At 37.0% G+C, this 14,623-nt stretch overlaps 3 protein-coding genes across 3 annotated transcripts in view; 1 reads left to right on the forward strand and 2 right to left on the reverse strand.

Annotated features, from left to right (window-relative positions):
• LOC139454495 (putative ATP-dependent RNA helicase TDRD12) overlaps nt 1-4,230 on the reverse strand; it is a 75,695-nt gene extending 71,465 nt beyond the window's left edge. Inside the window, exons 1-3 of the mRNA XM_071236243.1 lie at nt 4,105-4,230; nt 3,236-3,290; nt 2,077-2,226 (exon numbers count right to left, since the gene is read on the reverse strand). Coding sequence (XP_071092344.1) covers nt 2,077-2,226; nt 3,236-3,286 — 201 coding nt within the window. The 5' untranslated portion in view covers nt 3,287-3,290; nt 4,105-4,230. The remainder of the gene's footprint in view (nt 1-2,076; nt 2,227-3,235; nt 3,291-4,104) is intronic.
• A 139-nt stretch (nt 4,231-4,369) lies between these two features.
• On the forward strand, nt 4,370-8,147 carry LOC139452040 (uncharacterized). Its single transcript, XM_071233330.1, has 5 exons — nt 4,370-4,470; nt 5,487-5,811; nt 6,173-6,389; nt 6,730-6,992; nt 7,327-8,147. Exons 1-5 carry the CDS (start codon nt 4,370-4,372, stop codon nt 7,972-7,974), a joined length of 1,554 nt encoding a protein of 517 aa, XP_071089431.1. The 3' UTR covers nt 7,975-8,147.
• A 1,942-nt stretch (nt 8,148-10,089) lies between these two features.
• Nucleotides 10,090-12,958, reverse strand: LOC139452045 (uncharacterized). The gene is made up of 2 exons (XM_071233344.1): nt 12,757-12,958; nt 10,090-11,367 (listed from the first exon to the last, which is right to left on the reverse strand). The coding sequence occupies exons 1-2, from the start codon at nt 12,956-12,958 to the stop codon at nt 10,205-10,207; spliced, it is 1,365 nt and encodes a 454-aa protein (XP_071089445.1). The 3' UTR covers nt 10,090-10,204.
• Nucleotides 12,959-14,623: the final 1,665 nt, after the last annotated feature.

A 14,623-nucleotide genomic window follows, 5' to 3' on the forward strand; every position in this document is an offset into this window, starting at 1 on the left:
ACTTTATATTTTTAGATTTAGGCTTTAAATATAAAAAATAATTGGGTCTCAAGCAATGACTTTTGAAACTATAGTGTGGATGGGCGGCGACTTTTGTTTGTTTGTTTTTTCTTCAAGCTCGTGTCTAGCCAAATAAACAGTTGCGTACCATCAACCTGGGAAAGAGTATCACTACATAAACAAGAATACAAACTCCTTTTGCTGCCATTACCATAACACGAGATGCACAGCAAAGTAGTATGCATATGATGGGAAGTAACTGTGTGCTTTATTGGCCCGCATTGTGTTCAGTATTAGGATTTATTATTAAGATAAAAACAAAAGTGTGGCGGACGTTATGATGATGCGGGCGTTGCCTGAGAATAGGGATGACTATTGAGGCATTTTTGACTATTGCGATACTATTGCGATAGTTAAAACAACTATTGCGATACGATTGCGATAGTGGCCCTATTATTGCGATAGTTTTCACTTGCAATTATAGCAGGCTTTAGCAGCATATATTTCAGCATTTTGACTGACACCATCAAAATAATTATAACTTTCTGATACTATTTGTAAAGAAAACAAGAAATGAAAAGAAAACAAGTTCAAACTGACCTCTCAAAAACATTTTAATAAAAAATTTCAGTTCATGTAACTGGTAAAGTCTTAGGTTACTGCAGGGTTTGTGGCGTCCGCCATCTTGTCAATGTTGCCTAGCGACGAGTTGCTAAGGGACGTAACTCTAAATCAAGCAGACAAAGTAGTGCAATCCAAACGAAAGCACGACAGAGGTTAGATGATCATAGGAGTTGTTTCTATGTTTTTTTAAGAGAGTAAATGTACCAAACAAATTAGCTATCAAAACTATCGATAGGTAGACAAACTATCGCCAATAGTATCAATTGTTTCAAGTTGCAATCGATAGTGTACTATCGTGTGACAAGCAATCGCAATCAATCGACTGATTCAAGGACAGTGCTGGAAAGAACATGCCCTTCCCAAACCTCCCTCAATCAATGGGAGTGCCGACGCAAAGCCTCAACATGTAAAATGTATCATGAAAGTATATTGAATAGCATTAAACATGTTGAATACCATGCTTTTTATTGGCAAACCACAACACTAAGAACGTAGACCTCCACTGTTAAAAAACATGATGCATTAAGCATATTAATAACAACTTTATCAACTTGACTTGACGTGACCTATTTCCATGAAATCAATAGGAAATGCAAAAAATGTCTTTCAATTGAATGACATTGCGACAGATCAGGTCAAAGGTTCCAAATGTTGTTGCACTATTGTAGACTGTTTCATATTCATTAAGCTTTTAGGAGCGATGTCCGCCATGTCTGCTGTTACTGTATCTGCACTGTGTTGATGAGCAGTGTTTTGCCTGTATTTATTTATAAGATTACTTAGGCCCTCATGGTTGTCAAGCATAAGGACACTTGACACACAGACCATGGAGACAAGGGAATATATAGGGCCCTTCGTCCCGAGGCAAGGGAGTTAACTGACAATAAAGTCCAGTTTCCACCCTCCTGAACTAGGCTGGAATTATGGGGATATATTATGGCTGGACTGACTAGTCTATGCATAGTCCAATCAACATTGCTTAACACAATGGATATCTGGTTTGTCAACTGCATGCAAATTACCATCGATTGTAGGATTTGCAAAGCATGTGTACTGCCAAATTGGCTTCAACAGATTTTTCCAAATCTTTTCATGTCCGTAAACACAGTGCTCACATGATTAGTACACTTTGCGAAGTAAGACCTGTTTTATCACAAAATAGATCTTGATTATTGATGAGATCATCTTGACTGGACGCGGCCATTTTGTTTGAAGCAACACAAGTAATATAAGAGGTGTTATCTGATAAGTCAATAGAAAGGACATAGAAGGGACATTAGTTACTACTATAGGCTATACAAATTATTAAATTTGTAATTCCAATTTGGGAATATTTTTGGACATTTGCTCCAGACTTGGGGCTGAATATTGGCCTCTAAGCAGGTCTGGATACATCCTTGTACTGGTGTTGTGGTGCATGTACCGCCCAAGGTGATATGAAGGGTCACCTACCACAGAAGGCTGGGGTGGAATGGTGGTCACGGCTTGCTCATTGCTGAAAAACTGGTTCATCTGATCCTGCATTCTGTTGAACTGGCGACATTCCTTTGACATGTTCATTCCTGGGCATTCTTTGGCCAGGAAGTTGCCAGGATCTGTAATCTGGAAGGAGGACAAGAACAATCAAGTCAGACTCGGAGTGTGCATTGTCTGAATTATTGGGTCTAGAAGTCTAGAAGTCTCTCCAAATCTGCAAGAATCACAAATGCTACAACCCATGTTGTGGGCTCCATTTGGATTTTATCTTTTTATTTTGAAGATATATTTTCTTCAATAAGATAACTGTTTCTGGGACTAAATGTAAGTTTAGCATGTATATACAATCAACATAATGTTCATCTGTAAAGACAGGACAAAATGAAATCAGGGATAGAAAGAAATGATGTTTAAGTTTGCCATGAGAAATTGATTCTCTAATACAAAGAACAAAGAACCCTGGAACATCGGTCGGAACCCCTTATCTCGAGATCTGTTATCTCGAATGTACCAATATCTCGAACCTATTATGGATGCTTAGGAAGTTGACAAAAGGGCAGTCATTAACACTATACATGACAAGTTAAACTCATTTTCAATGTCTGCATGTATTAACAGCACAAGCTTCTACACAGCTGTGAAACATCTTACACAAGAAAACATGAAATGTCAATTTTGCCATGTAAAGTTTAGGGGGCACGGGTGGCCCAGTCGTCTAAGGCACCACGATTCACTGTACAGAGTTGCGTCCCTTTGGCACGCCAGAAACCTATGATTGTGGGTTCGAATCCCGGTTCGCCCCAATTATGTTTCTAGGTTTGTCAGTATCATATCCGTGCTCATGGGTTTCACTGAAGTGGTAAACGTCTGAAACCTGCATCACTTCGGGCTTTCCTCCCACATTAAGCTGACACGCTGTGGTATAACTGGAATACTGTTAAAAGTGGCGTTAAACCCAACTCACTCACTCACTCATGTAAAGTTTAGGGCTGAGTAAAGGGAACATATGAATATTACTTTCAGATTGGTCTAGAAGATTATCAGTTGGCTCCTATTTGAGTGGGGAGTTTGATATGTAGAAAATGTAGTTCCTTAATATATTTAGGATAAACTGCATGAAAGACACTTGACCCACCTCTGTGATTGTAATATCTTGCCAGTTGTCTCCCATGTTGTTCATTGTCATGTTGCTGAAACATAATAACAAACCAAATATAATGATAATGTAATTTGACAAATAGTTCAGAAAAACACCTCCAGCATATAACTGTTACTTTTCAAGCTCAACAAGAAAATGAAAATGATTTACATCATAAAGAGCAACATTCAAACAATATTTTGGTAAAAAATGTCACAAATGGCTTTCATCCATTGTACCCTATGGGAATGCCCCTCTAACCACTAGGCTACCCCAATACCCCTTACTATTTAGTGAGTGAATGGGAAAAAGACATATACTAAATAAATAGAATCAAATCCATTGTAGCACGTTTATAATTCAGCACAACAAACTATCGCGGGTATCTCTTCAGTAGGTCACATGTGACTAAGACAAGCAACCAGTTTTTGTGAGAATCTGTTGGTCTCCACATTCAACCTTCGGATTGTTAGCCCGACAACTGGTAAAACAAACATCACATACCCAAACTAAATAATTTTTCAAACAGATGTCCAAAGTAACATCTTCACTTGACCAAAACATGCAAAAGACTTTTACTCCAGCCTGCCTCGTATACATGTCATGTGTAATTTACATGGCAAGTTTGAACACAAGAATCTTTATCGATATTGATATCAAGTGTTGCATTAATAGAATAAATCGAAATAAAGTCTTTGTGACAATACTATATTCAGTGAAACTACACCTGCTACTGCCGTATTCGTCATGTTTGCTAGTGTTTACATCTGACACACGCACGATATGAGCTCAGTTTGGCGCAAAGTGGAACAGATCAAGCTGGGAGAAAGCCGGGTGACAGTTTCAGCACCGGTACTTTTACTTACACTTCTACGAACTCACTATGGCAGTTGCTACTTGGGGAGGCTTGTGCATTTCTTTTTAAATATTAGCTTGTCTTCAAATCTTTTAGTTAAATTTCGCAGTATATTTTGGTATGTGACATGTGACAAATGGGGAGTACCGCCGTACTAATCCGCCAGGGGCGTGCGTGTACTAGTGGTCATACTCTGTGACGGTTCCGCCATTAGAATGCGCTGCGAATCATTTAGCGCGAATTTCAAGTAGAGCCGTAGCCAAGTTTGTGTGAACATGGCCAGCCAGTACCTGCTATGGTCCGTGCCAAAACTTAAATGTGCGCTCTTTCAACGAAAAGCTTCGACAGCTGGAAGGAAACTTGAACTGATCGAGAGGTATGTAACCCATTTTTTTAGTTATCAAGTATGCTTACATTCATAATCTGCGATATGCACCGCAATTTCTACAAGGCCCTTTTCTTGCCTGTCAAATAAGTGCCATCTATGTCACTGTCGGGCCTACTGTGACTGACAAAATCAACTATCGATATATTTCAGTTGTTGCCTTCCATTAAACCATGACCTACTGTATAGTTACCCATAACCAAAGTACTAACTGTGGCTCCCGGTCTCAGATTATATAAATCCTCGATAAAAGGCGCAGTCTCCATTGCGTCGTCTGTTAACATTCACCGCACTCCTGAGACGTCACCTGTTTTCGAACACCCGATTGCTTTTGTAGTTTAGCGGGGCTTTTTATGAATATGATCAGCAGTGTTTTGACACGTAGTTCTCAACAAAATTCGGTACGACTTCCGCCCGTATCCGCCAACATTTTTTTCAAAAATAATTAAAAGTACTGAGCGTCAATGCATTGGACATATTACTTTAGGATGGGGGTTTCGGGCGGAGGATTTTCCCATAATGCTTGCAAGTCGGCAGTAAAACACAGAAGGTTAATACAACTTTGAAACCTGTTGTATTCACAAAATATAGACGTTTTTCAAATTATAGTGTTATATTTTACTCTTCCTTTTCGTCATGATATGGGCACCAAAATTCTGAATGACTTATGATAGGTGTACAGTGCAGTGCTCACTGACATTTCTGTGTCCATGAAATGATTATTGAAACTTGGCGACTCTATGTCACATTAACAATTACCATATATTTATCCAGGTATTTTATAAAACAGGAAATGTGTAATAATTTGTCTTCTGGCTATATAGGCATGATATTATCAAACACAGTTTAATCATACAGGTTTCATTGCTTATTCATGATGCATGTCATTTATGAGATATATTAGTCATAGTGATAATGATATGAATTATTTTCCTATAATATTATGCCCTTATGCAAATCTGAAATAGTAGTTGCACAAGTTAAAATGTATTTAATTTTCATTTCAGACTTGAATCTTATGACAGAAATGATGATTTTGTTGGGCCATCTGTCTCCATCCCACGTCCAGAAGATACATCATGGCCAGTGTCAGGATTTCAACAGCTGATGTCTTCCCATCGTCAACTGCTGCCTCCCATTTCCAAAGAAACCATTGAGGGTTACTTCATCTACCGTATGGCAGGAGACAACCAAGCTGCACATGATATCAAGGCCATAGAGAAAGGTTATCTGATGTTTGAGGGGGACAGGGTGCTGGCATGCAGTGTTCACATACGTGCATCTACTGATGTATACTTAAGTGGCATCGTCAGTGCATCTATGAAAAACGAGGTAAAACATTTACACACTATAAAATAAAAATAAAAAATAAAACCTTTTTAAATTATAATGAAATTTGTACTCAAAGATGAAGCTAATCCGAAATACATTCTTGACATAAAACTGATTGAAAGTGAATTTATTAATGGGAATTTAAATTGCACGTACATCACATTATATGCATGACTTCTATGCTTGGGTTAATGTGGGTAGCCTAGTGGTCCAAGTGTTTACTCATCTTGCTGAAGGCCAGGTTCAATTCCCTAAAAGGGTTCAATGTGTGAAGCCTATTTCTGGTGTCTCTAGCTGTGAAAGAGCTGGAATATTGCTAAAAGTGGTGCATAACCATACATACTCACTCACTCTATCCTAGGTCACATACAATTACAAGTTGAAGGTAGAGAAGACCGGGGAGCCAGTCAACTCCCACTGCGAGTGTCCCGCAGGGAAAGGACCACATTCAACCTGTAAGCACATCGCTGCGGTGCTGTTGATGTTGGAGCATTTCATCTCAACTGGCAGTGTGCAAATTGGAAAGAGCTGTACCGAAAACTTGCAGTTGTTCCACAAGCCAAAAAAATCGTACAAAGGTAGGTTATATTACAGCCTAGGAAATATCATACCCAGGCCTCAACTACAATGTTATAATGAGGAAGAAAATGTATGGATGTCAACTTCTATATTATGAGGTTAAGGGTGTTTCCTCATTATATAGAAGTTGACATCCATATATTCTCTTCCTTATGTGCATCACTTCTAAATGCATTAGACACGTTATGATGGTTTATGATTTTGTATATAAAAGAGAAACTGTATATCACTAAATATTATGTGTTGGATATTGGAGTGGAAAAAGTTTTTAAATATTTGTATAAGTGTTGTTTTGAACAGGATTATTATGGCAATGTAGTATCAAAATATTGTATTCAGGATCACCCGTAACAGCTGCAGAACTGCCGTCAAAAAGAAAATGGTCACAGCATATGCTGGACGATCCGAGGCCACGAAAATACAGACACATGAGTGGCTACAATGATCATGTGCGCAACATGATGACAAACTACTGCTCAAAGTCATCTCATAATATCGCCCTAAGATATCTTCACCCAAAGGCTGATGTCCAGACAGCTGCTGAGGACCATCACTACCTTAAACAGCCACTTACAGAGTACATGGTTGACATGGCACTGAAGGTACACAACACTGGAAATTCTGTTGTATAATACATGTAAAAAAAATTTTAAAACCTAAAGTCTTTCAGATTTGATCTTTGTAATACACAGTTAAAATCATAGCTTGTGAGGAAACAGCAACATCTGAATGTTTGGGGTTGTGAGTAATTTGTAAAATGCAATAAACTAAGTTTGAAAATGCCTAATCATGATCAAGCAGATTAGTTCCCTTGTAAAAGAAATATAGACTTGTGTATTAGGCATTTTTCAGATTACTGTCATGTAAAACAAACTATGTGAAAACATAATGTTTGGGACATCTCTTTTATGTCTTGACTTTTGTTTTTCTTTACAGGTAACTGAGGAATCTGCGAAAGATATTGAGGCAGCAACGCAAGACCAGTCCCGGAGCCCAGTGTGGCACACAGAAAGAAAGTGGCGCCTCACAGCCTCAAGGTTTGGTGAAGTGACCAAAATGACCAACCGAAGAAATAAGGAGAAGTTATGTAAATCAATTGTGTCCACAAAAATTTTATCATGTAAGCCTGTAATTCATGGAAAGCAGTATGAAAAAATAGCACTTTCAAAATTTGAATCCATGTACAATATCAAAACAAAAAAGGCAGGTCTATTTGTTTCCTGTTCTGAACCCTATCTGGGTGCTACGCCAGATGCCATTATTGATGCTGATATCTTGGTTGAGGTGAAATGTCCATATGCTGGAAGAAATGATCACATTAAACCTGGTAAACATTTTCCATATCTTCATTACAATGTAAACAATCAGATTTGTTTAAATCCCAGTAGTCACTACTACTGTCAGGTACAGGGACAGATGTACTTAGCAAAGCGTCAATTTTGCTATTTTGTTGTTTACACATTCTGTGACATGTTTGTAGAAAAGGTCAGTGTTGATAAAGATTTCTGTCAGTACTCATTAATTCCAAAACTTGAACTGTTCTATACCAAACATCTAAGACCATACATTGCTTCTACATTGTAAATCATGTTTTTCCCCTTAGATACATCATTAAGGCATTTATGAGTCAGAGCTTGTGTATGTACCAGTGGTAATAACCGTATGTTTGATTCCCATTGGGAGTTTGTGTTTGTGTATTAAGCACAATCAGGTTGTCTTATTCCTGAAATTAACTCAAAATCTAAAAATGTCTTACAGTTATATCCAGATCTAATAGAAATATTCCTTGGACTTTTTGTTGATGATGGTCTTTTCTCTTATTCGGTAATTGGTCTCCAGCATCAAATCAACATTTTGGAAACTTATTGTGACAAATGGTGACTGTTTGTCAGTCTTTATAACTAAAGTATCATTTTATGCTTGGGTGAAGTAAACTCTGTATCACTTAAGAAAAAAAATATCCAAATAAGTTCACATATTTTCCAAATATCAATTTGTTTCACATGCTCATGTCAACATCAAATGTTATATTAATACAAATTATTATATTGTGCATACATCATGCATATTCTGTGCCTTGATCTATATTTGCAATGAATAAGCAATTTGAATTGTAAATCATACACATGTCCAATATGATTTAGCTACGATTAAGACAGTTTAGTGTGAAGTTGAAGATTCATGAAGATTCCATTTGAAGAATATACACAGTACTCAACTAATGTTCCATATATACACACGTTTATTCAGACACTCAAGAGAAAGATTTTGGGTTTCCTCCAGATTTCACTGAACAGGTTTACAACCTGTTACCACAATGTACATACACATTGTAAGAGCATCAGTGGAGCGGTACATTGAGCTCAGGTGTAACTACAGTACACAGAGTTAGAAATAATAATCTGCTGTGGTTTGAGACTATTACAGGTAATTGGCAAAGTTAAAATATTGTGGTTTTGGAATGCCAATCAATTGTTTGACTAAATATGGTAATACCACCAAACAAAATGACAGCATGTCACCTTTATCTTTCATTTCAAAGCTTACCATATGCATAAATAACTAAGGAAAAGAAGCAATTTCTTTGACACATGAGAGATTCACATTTTAATATGACATGCGTGTGTCACAAGTTACACTCCATACACTTTTTGGGTCGTGAGGAGATTTTCACACTCAGTTGAAAGCCAGAAGCCAGTACAAATGTAAGGTTAGCCTTGTATGAATATGTTTTCAGTGGGATAAGCCTCAAATAACTGAAATATTGTGAGCCCATCGCTGTTAAAAACTGTCTCTTTGACTAAAAATAACATATGTTTGATTGAAATGGTTCAACCTTTGAAAAATGTTGGTGCAAATAATGAAGTATTTTTCAGACAATGTAGGACTATATATATCACACAAGTGATTGTCAATAGTATTCATTATGTACATCATATTAGGTATTGTTAGACTTTACCTTACAAATTGAATTTTCAACACCACCAGTCACATTTTAAAGCCTTAATGAATTCAGTTCAGCTCCATAAATGTGAAAATGTAGGTAACTTTAATACTTTATATACATATTGTCATTTAGTTGGTTTGTTTGTTGTTTTACGCCGCAATATTCCAGCTATATGACAGCGGTCTGTAAATCATTGAGTCTGGATCAGACAATCCTGTGATTGACATCATGAGCATCAATCCACGCAATTGGGATAGATGACATGCATCAACCAAGTGAGCGAGCCTGACCACCCGATCCCATTAGTCGCCTTTTACGGCAAGCATGGGTTGCTGAAGACCGATTCTACCCCGGAATCTTCCCGGGTCTACTGTCATTTAGATTTTGTTTAAGATAAGTATCATATTAGGTTCATATGCCCAAGGTACTCTGTGATTAAAATTACCTTTTCATAGCTTTAACAACACTCATTCAATGGTCAATAAGCTAAATACAAGAACTGTACATCTCCTTAAATCTGTTGCTCTGTATATGAAACATGTTTTCAAATTACGAGCTCTCACATGACCACTTATTATTACGAAAAACTGTACTATAGGCCATGTGACCATACCGATTATATTACTTCTGTATAAGGCAGTGGGGTGGCCTTATGGCTAAAGTGTTTACTCGTCACTCCGAAGACCCGGGTTCAATTCCCGACATGGGTAACATGGGTGAAGCTCATTTCTGGTGTCCTCCACCATGATATTGCTGGAATATTGCTAAAAGCGGTGTAAAACAATTCTCAATAACTCACACTACTGAATAAAATTCTACTACTACTACTACAAATTTCAGTCACAGATATCACAAAGAAGAGATGCTTCAAGCAAATTCATTTACAATGGAATTTCTGAAATTTGAAATAGCAAAACAAACATAAACAATCCGCGATCCAAGTACTACTTTACTTGGTGGGAGATGTTTTTTCAGAATTTTGAAAGTTTTACTCAGACCAATTATACGTTCAACATGGATTCTTTTAGAAGCAATTCTTCTATCCTTAACAACATCTTCTGGTTCTAACTGTGACTTGCCTTTCAACATAGTTGGGGTGTTTACTTGAACATCTTGGGCTGCAAATAAGTCTTGAACCATAATGCCCCTGTCAGCCATAATGCTATCTTGTTTTTCAAACATACCATGTGATGGGTTAAGTAAAGGAGACTGTTCTATGATCTGTCTGTCACTAGCAGACCCCCCAAAAGATTCACTAATAAATGAGACTGCCCCCCTGGGTGTGCAACCGATCATAGTTTTCAATGTGTTTTGATGTTTATAGCTGGACCATGTCATGCTCTGAGCATCAACATGAGATGGCTTCTTTATCGGTATCTCTGTTGCATCCAAAATGACTCTAGTGTTTTTAAACTTCTTACCGAAATCTGTTGGCATGTGATCATCAACAGTTGCTCTTGATGGCCATATCTGTAGTTCCTTCAGTTGGAAATATAAGAAATTGATCCATGTTATTACAATTTGGGAAACAGTGGATGATGATATGCCAAACAAGAAACTTAATTCAATGTCATCCTTGGCCTGTCTTAATTTCATTAGAGTTAAAAACAGTTGGTCTTTTGGGTGCAAGAGTTCACATTGATAGTTCAGTTCAAAAACTGCTGGACCAAGCGAGTGAAAGAAAAACATGAAATGGTCATAATCTTGGAAACCAGCAAAGTACAAAACAGCTTTGGGATTATTTATGTAGGTTTCTATGGAACAACTTCCTAACAAACTGCACTGAGTAGACTGAGAGTCACTTTTACATGTTTCAAGAGGCTCATTCAAGCTACATGGGCTTGTGATAGCACAATCCTCTCCAATACCGATTTCCACCTCCGACGACACATTCAATATAGCTATGTTGGCTTCTTCTTCACGGAGTTGATGTGCCCTCTTTGGTCGAGTTGGTAGTGCTGATGTACTGGTGCATGATGTATGTGGGAAGATGGAGGGAACCGCAGCTGCCCGGAGACGACTTCGTTCACCTTATGTTAAATACATTTAATGTAAGTTACAGAAAAATGAAAGGTTCCAATTTATTGAAATGAAAACAAATGCATATTGAGGTGATTTTCCTCTTAATAATTAAGAAAATAAGCAAGTAGCTTTTAATTTTTTATAAGTCTTATTAATTATATGAAAATGCAGGTGAAAATTTAACAACAATGAAGTAATGTTACATGTGGAAAGACCTCAAATTCCTCTAGTGATTTACTTATAGAGTTTACCAATAATAGAAAATTGTACAAAACTGAGTTTCCCAGGCCTCGTTGAGTAATTCTTCCGTCGGAAGCTTCAGGCTTGTCATCGTTTGTATGGCTCCTTAAAAACAGGAATTTAACACAAAGCAACAAGAACAAACATTTAACAAGGAATCAACTAAAATAATTATATCTAAATTCACTTGCAAACATGGCATAAATCAACAATACACAAGTTGAAGACACATTCATGGTTGTGTTTTATGATATTCATTATCAAAATGTGTGTGTACGCTATACAGAGCTACAGATAAGCTGCACATTTGTGTAAAATACTCCCCAAAAATATTGAAAAGCCAATTACACACTGATTATCTTGTGTACAAAAACGCATGCATTTAAGGAAAAACTCAAATGTATGAAAACAGCATGCGTTAATACCCAATGAAGCTTTTTCAGCAATCGTAAAACAGGGCTAATTTCTGAAACACAATTATGAGCTAATTTACTGAGTCAAGCCTATATATTAAGTACAGTTATATACATCTAATGATAAATGTTCACTAATTTTGGGAACATCCGAATAGAGTCATGAATGGATGATTGAAATAATATTGGTTATCCTTTGAAAAATGTTATACTTATAAACCATTTAAAATAGAAACCCTAGAATAAAAACTCATTTGCTCAAAAACAGTTATCTGGAGCTCTGATTATAGAAATATCTTTACATTGCTTTAAGCAAGCAGAAACTTAATCATATTTACTAAGGTAAATGGGTCTGTGAATGAACAGCTGCTGAACAGTAGCATGAGGATATTAGCTATTCAATAATAATAAATCACATTTTGACATGTATATTTTTTTCTATGAATAAATTTACTTCGTTGTTATAGTTAATAAAAGAAAGATTGTTTACATAATAACATACATAAATAAATATACAATCAAATGTTAAGGCCTATTCATTAATGTTTGGGTCTGTGAATGAACAGCTGATAAACAGGGCCCAGTTACCAGTATGGGGATATTGGCTATTCGATATTTGTTATAGGCTAATATATTCTGCTTTTGCGCTTTTCTTTGCCAACATACAAAAAAACCAGTAATAAAACCATCCACAAATAATTATTTATCATTCTCAACAGACAAAATAATACTGTTTTTACGAACCTAATAGTGTATCCACGAAATCATCATCAGTGAAGTGAGCCCTACAGACTACGTCGCCTGTCCCTGGCTTCCACAGATTCTTTGTTGGAACATCAACTCTTCTTACCGCCACGCGCCACTTTTGTTGCAGGTCGGGGTCTGAAGGGTATTTATGTCCTCCAATCTTATTTTTACAACCCGGAACAGAGCAGTATCTTGGCATAGCTGATAACGGTCGAGTGAATCTTCGATACGAGCCACTTTGACCAAGTGGGGTCGTCGCTATTTTACATACTTTTCGAGACCAAGGAAGCGTACCGCTTTTATCGAGTGGTATAGCTCTTCGTATCGCGCGTACAACTCAGTTTGACTGTTATTCTATGTGCGTTCGGCTGATACATGTGCGCTGTTATCGCTCTGTCGCCTGGCAAACAAGAAATGTTATAATACGGACGGATGCGGTGAATTCGTAGACACCGCCACCTCCAAGACAAACCGGGAGTGGAGTTAGATATTGGAATTAAATGATGATAAGTAATCTTAGCATTATTATTATTATCACTGATCGCCATACCGGTCTCGTTTATGTTTCTGAGTGTTTCGTTTGCATATGTTGTTGTTTTTTTTAATTTCAAAAGTGTTTAATAAAAGATATGGTAAGGCCTCTTTGTAAATAAATTAATAACCCCGTAAGTGATGAATAGGGGATTACCGTACTTTTGTTATGAAAGCATTAGCAGTATCCTTTGAGCATTAGCAGTATCCTTTGTAAATAGGTACATACATGTATATCCAAGCAGAGAGGGACAAGATGATAGCAATAATATTATTGTCATTTAAAACTTACTATTTGAAATACATTTGCCACATAATAATTCAATATCTATATGTAATAAATCAATAGATGAGTATATTTCCCTACCATATGTCTTTTGTCTACGAGTTCCCTGAATTTTGTCTTCGATTTTGGAGTGTCTAGGAATTCTCCTTGTTCCCATTTAGTGTGGTGAGGAATATCTATGTGAGAATTTTAATGTGTGTAGAGGCTAGAAGTATGTATATTGTTTCGCAATTTTATGCCAAGTTTCATATTTAGGACGTGTTTGTTATTTCATTCTTATTTAAGAAAGTACAATGTTTCCCAATAGCATTAACAACCACTAAAATAAAATAATTTTATTTTCATCTTACACATTTTCACCCTGCTTCATAGAAAAAAACCCATTCTAATAGGAGGGTCCGACTTTCTTTCCCAACGCAATATTTTCACCACATCCAACACGTCCTTTAATCATTATTTTGTGTGTAGAAGTTGAGGCAATTGTTTTTAAAGTATTTCCTGGTACAAATTGTAATCTTAAAAGATTACCGTGGTTACACCTCTTATCATACCCACAGTGGACGTCTCTACATTTTCATTTCCCAATATGCCATACATGTGTACCACCATTCACCACTTCGGTGAAACCCACATTTTCTTTTGTCAGGGTCTGTATGTGACACTATTTAAATAGTCAGGCTTTCAGAGGTCATTTTCATACCACTTCTAAAACCATCCAATGAGGCTGAATAAGGCCATCAAAGAATAAATTATGCCGTAGAGTAATATTACAATTGTGCAAATATGATGAAACAAATACCCGACAACGCGTTTCGTGATCGCGGTTGTCTTTAGCAATAACACACCGACCATACCCTCCAAAAAAAATCTAGCTCCGAGGCTCACGGCTCCGTGCTTTAAATGTTGTTGACCATGCATTCAGACACTCTAGACTGCATTCTAGTTCCAAACATACTTTCAATCATGAATCTGATATAGCTGCCACCCCATGTGACCTAGGACTTAAAGACTCCAAAATATCATGCATTCCTTGGACTGTTTGGGAAC

This window comes from Haliotis cracherodii, unplaced genomic scaffold, assembly GCF_022045235.1.
Source record: "Haliotis cracherodii isolate W230 unplaced genomic scaffold, xgHalCrac1.p SCAF_10, whole genome shotgun sequence".
NCBI lineage: Eukaryota > Metazoa > Mollusca > Gastropoda > Lepetellida > Haliotidae > Haliotis > Haliotis cracherodii.